The sequence below is a fragment of the Pogona vitticeps genome, chromosome 13, assembly GCF_051106095.1.
Source record: "Pogona vitticeps strain Pit_001003342236 chromosome 13, PviZW2.1, whole genome shotgun sequence".
Classification (NCBI taxonomy): domain Eukaryota; kingdom Metazoa; phylum Chordata; class Lepidosauria; order Squamata; family Agamidae; genus Pogona; species Pogona vitticeps.
The window spans coordinates 6,058,019-6,064,572 of record NC_135795.1 but is presented as its reverse complement, the minus strand read 5'-3'; the positions used below and the strand labels follow the sequence as shown (position 1 = coordinate 6,064,572).

The 6,554-nt window shown below is 41.5% G+C and overlaps 1 protein-coding gene and 1 long non-coding RNA gene across 3 annotated transcripts in view; one reads left to right on the top strand and one right to left on the bottom strand.

Annotated features, from left to right (window-relative positions):
* Window positions 1-524: 524 nt before the first annotated feature.
* Window positions 525-6,554, top strand: part of VRK3 (VRK serine/threonine kinase 3) — a 21,536-nt gene continuing 15,506 nt past the window's right edge. Inside the window, exons 1-2 of one of the 2 annotated variants that reach the window (XR_013539110.1) lie at window positions 525-720; window positions 5,677-5,804. Coding sequence is in view for 1 of the 2 variants with exons in the window: in XM_078381374.1 (XP_078237500.1) it covers window positions 620-720; window positions 5,677-5,804 (229 nt within the window). In the remaining variant the exon portion in view is untranslated. The remainder of the gene's footprint in view (window positions 721-5,676; window positions 5,805-6,554) is intronic. The other variant, XM_078381374.1, reaches the window with a different exon arrangement.
* Window positions 4,197-6,554, bottom strand: part of LOC140702607 (uncharacterized) — a 2,816-nt gene continuing 458 nt past the window's right edge. Inside the window, exons 2-3 of the long non-coding RNA XR_012081819.2 lie at window positions 4,844-4,908; window positions 4,197-4,303 (exon numbers count right to left, since the gene is read on the bottom strand). This is a non-coding gene — a long non-coding RNA (uncharacterized LOC140702607). The remainder of the gene's footprint in view (window positions 4,304-4,843; window positions 4,909-6,554) is intronic.

The following is a 6,554-nucleotide window of genomic DNA, read 5'->3' as shown; positions in this document are numbered from 1 at the left end:
AAGATGCTTTACTGTATAAAGGTGCTAAAATGTTCCCCAAATGGATCTTGCACCTACATACAGTACTTCAGAAAGGATTTAATCCTAACAGGGTTTACCTGGCTGTAAACCCCACTACATCTAATGACATTTATGCCAGAGTAAACCTGCCCACTGCTGGCATGGATTAAGTCACATGGTGACGCATCTTATGTAATTTTAGGCACCATGACAAAAGCGAACGTTTGATTTATAGCCCACTTTTCTCCCCATCAGGGCTCTGACAAAAGAAAGTAAATTATTGTGTGTTTTGATGTATATGCCACTTTTCTCCCCATTAGAGGACCCAAGGTGGCTCACAAGATTCGATAGAATTAAACGCATAATAAGTTGAACATTTAAAAAAACAGAATTAAACTGCATGCTCATTAAAACACGATTAAAAGCAAAAGGGCATTAAAAACGTTAGGAGCCCGGAGGGTTCCAGCAGCCTCCCTTAGGCGGGAGCACCGGGATTTCTGAGGTGAAATACCAAGCGCCTCATGGCGGCGCCGTCGCCGTCGCCGGGGTGAGTCGTGAGGGGAGGCCCGTGAGGGCGAGGGCCCAGGGACACCGGCCTTCCTCTGCCCCTCAGGGCACCATGAAGCGCTCCCGGGGAAGACCGAAGAGAAGAGCCCGGCCGGAGCCCGACGGAGGAGCCGCTCCAGCCGCCAAAACGCGACCGGCGGGCCCCGATGCTAGGTGGGTTACAGTCAGGTATGGCTGCCGGCTTCGTTCGGGGCCCGTCATGGCGGGTGGGTGTGAGGGGAAAAGCGCGAGGCCACTGAGCCCCGGCCACTTTCCTTTCGCGAGTTACGGGCATTCATACGACGCGAAAGCCCCTTCTGACCGAAGGACAGGGTTTAGGGGGTGTTTTTCCACAAGGCGCTGCGACGGGAGGCGTCGCCATAGTTTTTTTTCCCCCGAAGCAAGCCCGCCTTGTTGACCTCTGAAGCGGGGAGGATGCGGGGCCGTGTGAAGGAAGGGCGCCACCCGAGTCACGGGTCGCCTCGGGCGGAGCGCCGAGGAGGGCACTTGGGGGATCGCTCCTCAAGACTTCTCAGGGTTTTTCACATTAACCAAGGGGTGGCCCGTCAGTCAGCCTGACGAAATAAGAGCCATGAGAGCACAACAACAACAACAACAACCCCTTGGTCTCGGGCGACTCGGGTTCCAGTGTGAAGAGAGTTGTTGTGAAAATAAAAACAAGGGGGGAAAAGACCTGTGTGGCCCTGGGAACTTAAAAAAACCAAAAGGAAAAAAAATGGGATATTATGCCTGAGTATCATAAGGAAGTGAAGGCACCTAGCTACGTCTGGTTTCAATCCTAGTACAGTATATCCTATATTTATGGTGTATAAACAGCGCTGTTACGTAAAATGGGGTATTGATACAGCGCTTGTGTTCATTGCCTGTTTCAATTTAAAAGAAATAATACAAGATCCTCTACGCCCATATTCTTGTAACACTATTATTATTTCCACAAGACGTAGGAGCCTGTTTTGGTAAATGCAAGTCTGGGTTTCAAAACATGTTTGGGGGATGTGGCAACAAAGGACAGGAGCAAAGGGGAAAATTGACACATTTAGGTGGTTTGTCTGTTTATTTCTTTTTTATTATTTTATTACAGTTACCTAATAATGACAATGCTAACATAATATGTGTATACACGTTAATACAATACACCTATAATTCCCTTCCTGTGCCACCTTCACCCTCAGGATTTAGTGACCAAAATATCCTTTTAATCCCTTTTCACCCCTTCTCTGTTTAATTCTGGTCGTTAAGGACAATGGGACCTGCCAACCAGTTATATGATCTCCTCCCAGCCCCCCCCCCCCAATAATATATGTGATTTTGTAAATTTTTCAACATTCATTGTTGTAATGTTTGGCAGGAAGATAGTCTACATTTTAAAAGTGGATTTGTATGAGTAAATTAAAATGGGATGTGGATGAAACGGATTTTCTAAAGCAGGTGATGGAATGAGTTTGAAAGATGTGCTAGGTAGATTTATACTCCACTTGAAGACTCCGATTTCCCCTAGGACTGTGTTCCCAGACATCCGCCCTAATGGCCATTTTAAAACAATGTAAACAAAATCAAATAAATAAATAAATGTAGCATTTTAAAAGTAGTAACATATTATTTCTATACTTTCTGTAGAAGGCATCTGTGTTTATATACAGTACTTCCTTCTAGTGAAAGATGCACTCCTTCACTTTCCCTAAACTAATTGTTTAAAAACAATGACTCCCACAGTGATGTAGTTAAGATTTTTTTAAGATTAGAATTCCAATAAGTCCCAAATAAAGGTCAGTTGTATCTGAGAATCGATTCAGCAAGCCTTTTGCATAGACTGCTGTATAACCTGTTGCCAGAAAAGCTGTTGCAGACAGTAGAGAAGAGGATGTACTCCTGCACAACTATTTCAGTTCACAGCAACCAGTTTTCCAGTTCTGTACATGCATTTCCTTCATAAGAATATCACACAACTGAAAAGGAGTGGCCTCCAGCTGTCCACTGAATAGTTAGAAGCTGTATTCTCGAAGGCTTTTATGGCTGGGATCTGATGGTTATTGTGAGTTTTTCAGGCTCTTTGGCCATGTTCTGAAGGTTGCTGTTCCTGACGTTGCACCAGTCTCTGTGGCCGGCATCTTCAGAGGACTGGAGTAGGAATTCTGTCCATGCTCTGTTGCTGTTTGTTGGATAGCTGAGTATTTATAGCTGTGGGAACAGCTTTTGTCCTATTCAGGAGATAGGGTGATCAGCGTGTGGAACAAAAAACACCAACCAGGGCCTTGCCACCATGGCTGGAGGAGAGAGATGTCTGGCAGAAACCCAGATTGCATTCCTGAACCATATTCTTGAAAATGTGCTGTAGCCTGCAACATTCTAAAGTGCCTTTCCAACATCAAGTCCTATGGGTGCCATTTGTAGTTTTAGAATCTCAAGGGTTTCTGTAGCTGAACCAAAAAATAAACTTTTCAAATACATATGTTCCCTACACTTCTGGGCTTCTTATGATCTCCAACTATTACAGTTCCTTGAATAGCTCTGTACTTTATTTTCATTAGGTGTTCAAAGGAGATAAGCTTTCTACACCATCAAGTTCTATAAATCTTCAATATCTCTATTTTGTTCATCACATTTTTTTCTTCTTGCTGCTTTTTGAAGATAGCAACTTCAGTATGAGTAGCATTTACATGTTTGCTTATCGGTAGATCTTTTGGAAGGTGCCCAATTTTGTTACATCATTAAGAAGCAAGTGGTAATGACAAGCATATCTGATTGTAGGAATGCAGGGATACTCATCCATTGTGATCTTCCACACTGCTTTTATATTAAAATGCACCATCAGTCAACAAGCACATATATTACCACTCCCAATTTTCTGTAAAAGCCATATATTTTTCAGCCAATATACTCTGAAATATGTCTGCTGTGTTTCAGTGATTCTGTAAAAAATGGTTGAGGTGCTGTTATTGCAAGTTTTGTGTTTCCTTTTCCCCTCACATTTGTCCATCCATAAGCTAAGTACTGCAAGACACAACATGTACCATCAAGTTGCTTCCTGCTTATGGCAACCCTAGGAGTGAGTGAACTCCAGAAGGCCTGGTCATTAATAACATTGCTCAGCTGGTCCAAACTGAAGAGCATGGCTTCCTTTATTGAGCGAGTCCCTCTCATATCTGGTTGTCCTCTTTTCCTGCTGCTTTTCACTTTTCCAAGCATTACTCTCTTTTCATGATATGCCCAAAGTAGCCATAACTTAGTCATTTTTCGCTTTTAAGTAGATTTCAGACCTCGTTTTGATCTAGCATCCACTTATTTGTCTTTCTGCCAGCCTACGGTATCCACAAACCTCTCCTCCAATATCATATTTCAGATAGATCAATTTTTTTCCCTGGAAGCATTCTTCACTGTCCAATTTGCACATCCATACATAGTAATTGTTGCAAAACACAGTGCTTTATCCCATTCTGATTCTAAAAGAATGCCTGTGATGTAAAATGTCTGTGATAGTCTTAGTAATTCAGAAGTTTCCTGTCAATATGCATTTTTTCAGTTCTTGACAAAAGTCATCAACTGAAAGAGCAATAAAATATTGATCATTTGTTTTCTGAATCATTCGGTATCATCTTACATGCAAATGATTCTTACCTTAGTACTGAATATTTTTTTGATGGAGTTTGTTGCCATATGTGTTTACTTGAAGATGCTGTCACTGATGGAGAAGCACTTTGTGATGATGCTGGTGGTACAGGAGCAGAAAAGATGGCTTCTGGAATGAGAATGTTGGGAAGTTACTTGTACTTTCACCATTATGAAAACTTAAATCTATGAAGGCTTTTTTATGGACTCAGATCTAGTAGTAAGTCAGCTAGAGTAGGCCCACTGAATCAATGGAACTTACAGAGGAACTGACTCACCAAATCCCCACTGATTCGTTGGGCCTACTCTAATTGTGACTTCCTGCTGGATTTCACCCAGTGTTTACAGCATACATTACATATAAGGACATATTTTATCATCCTTATTAACATTCAGAAGTGCATAATTCATTTGACAGTATTTGCAAGTCAGTTATTATTCTTAGAATAACTGGTTGTGTGGAAGTGTCTCTATACAGTAGATGTTGGTCTCACTATTTTGCTGAAAAGAAGGGAAGAAAATAATAATATGGTGACTAAGCTTGCCTAAAAACACTAATTCCCTTACATTAGTGGGAAATTACACTATGATTTACATAATGACAATGAAGATGAAGTAATGCTGTTAAAATTATTTACATTTTTGAATTCAGATGAATTTACATTCTTACCTTTCAAATACGGTAGGGCCACTCTCTCCACAGGATCAGTACCCATGGTTTCACTTATCCACTGCCTGTAAATATTAAATAAAAAAACCCAGAAATACATGTTTCCAATATATATTTCCAGAACTGGCTACTAGAGGGAACTAGAGACTATGTAGTAACTATATAGGGTTTGTTGTATCAGTGATTTCCAGCATCCACAGGGGCTTGGAACTGACTTCCTTGGATACCCCTGTAAGTATATTTTAGCTCCTTTCTGTTGCTCTGTATCTTCTCTCAGTGCTTTGAAGCCTAATCAGGAGGATAGAAACAGATCCACGAACCAGAGAAAAAACACAAGCAAAGAAGAAAGTGAAATCTTCTTTCTCTTTTGGCTGTGACAGTGCCCCCAAGAGGCAGGAATAACCCTTGCTCTTGCACTTCAGGTGTGGAACAGACAGCTAGGAAGTTGTCATAAGGACTTGAACCAATGCCCCTTGTGCCTAATTTTGGAATTTCACAGTTGGATTTTGGCTGCCGTGTTATCAGCTATATCAGTCAGCAGAAGCGACAGTTGATGATCATTGTAACCATGGATAGGGCTTTGAAATGTGTTTATTTTTAAATTGTAAGCGGTGTTATAACTCAGATAATTTATTTTTATTTTGATTCTAACTGTTCTGCTTTTCTGTATTATATTTAAAAAAAAGATAATCACTTCATCTGAGGTTAGATGAACAGAACCTGATCAAAATATTAAGTGATCAATGCATATTATAAATAAATTTATTTCTAGTTTGAAACATATACAGTATATTTCTTTGTGTGACTTTTTCTCTCTTCTATGACTTTTTCAGAATGGTCAGTTTTTGTCCACACTGTGGAGTGAATGTGGAAGCAACATTCAGTTTTTGCCCCTCCTGTGGGAATAGGCTGCCTGTACAAGAAGAATCTATGCAGATCTCACCGTCTCCTTCAATGACAGGTATGACTAGAGAGTTGAGTGTGCATTTTTGGCAAACAGGAGCACGGCCTGTCAGGAGACCAAACAGGGCTTCTCTTCCAATTGCATAAATCTTTTGCCTTCTTACCAGAGTATTCAGCAGCTAATACCAGGCAGATTAGTTTGTATAGCAAGGTTGAGAAACCTGTTTTGCCCCTAAATCCAAACTCTGTTTTGGAGAAATAGGGTCCACATTTCAGTTGTGGGTATGACCAAAGGCAAAAGGGTAGGGTAGAATTAGTAGGATATTGTACCTTAAACTAGTTCTTACTAGAAAATAACAGCTTCCCAGAAGCAGTATACTAGTGTCTTCTTCTGGAAGTACTTTGTGTAGTTCGCTCAAGGCTGTATTGGCTGGTTTTTCTCCCGGGAGACACACTAGGGAATCAAACTGCCCAATCTCCACTCCACAGCCATGTACCCAGCCCACTGAGCTATCCAGCCAGCTAAGCTTGAGAAAAAGTGAGTGAATTTTGGGATCTGAGAGTTAAGATCCATGCATGGCTCCTCAGTGGGAACTGAATTGTACAAACAGATTGGCTGCTAAGCTAGATCAGTCCTCACAGCTCACTTACTAATGAACAGGTGGGCCCATGGTAGTTGCACTGCGTAAAGCCCCTGGTTTCATGCCTATACTTGCTACTACTTTTGTCTTAATCTTTGCTGGCAAAACCCTGCCAATTATTGCCCATCATTACTGCCATATTGTCCTGCCATCCATCTTCATTTCAA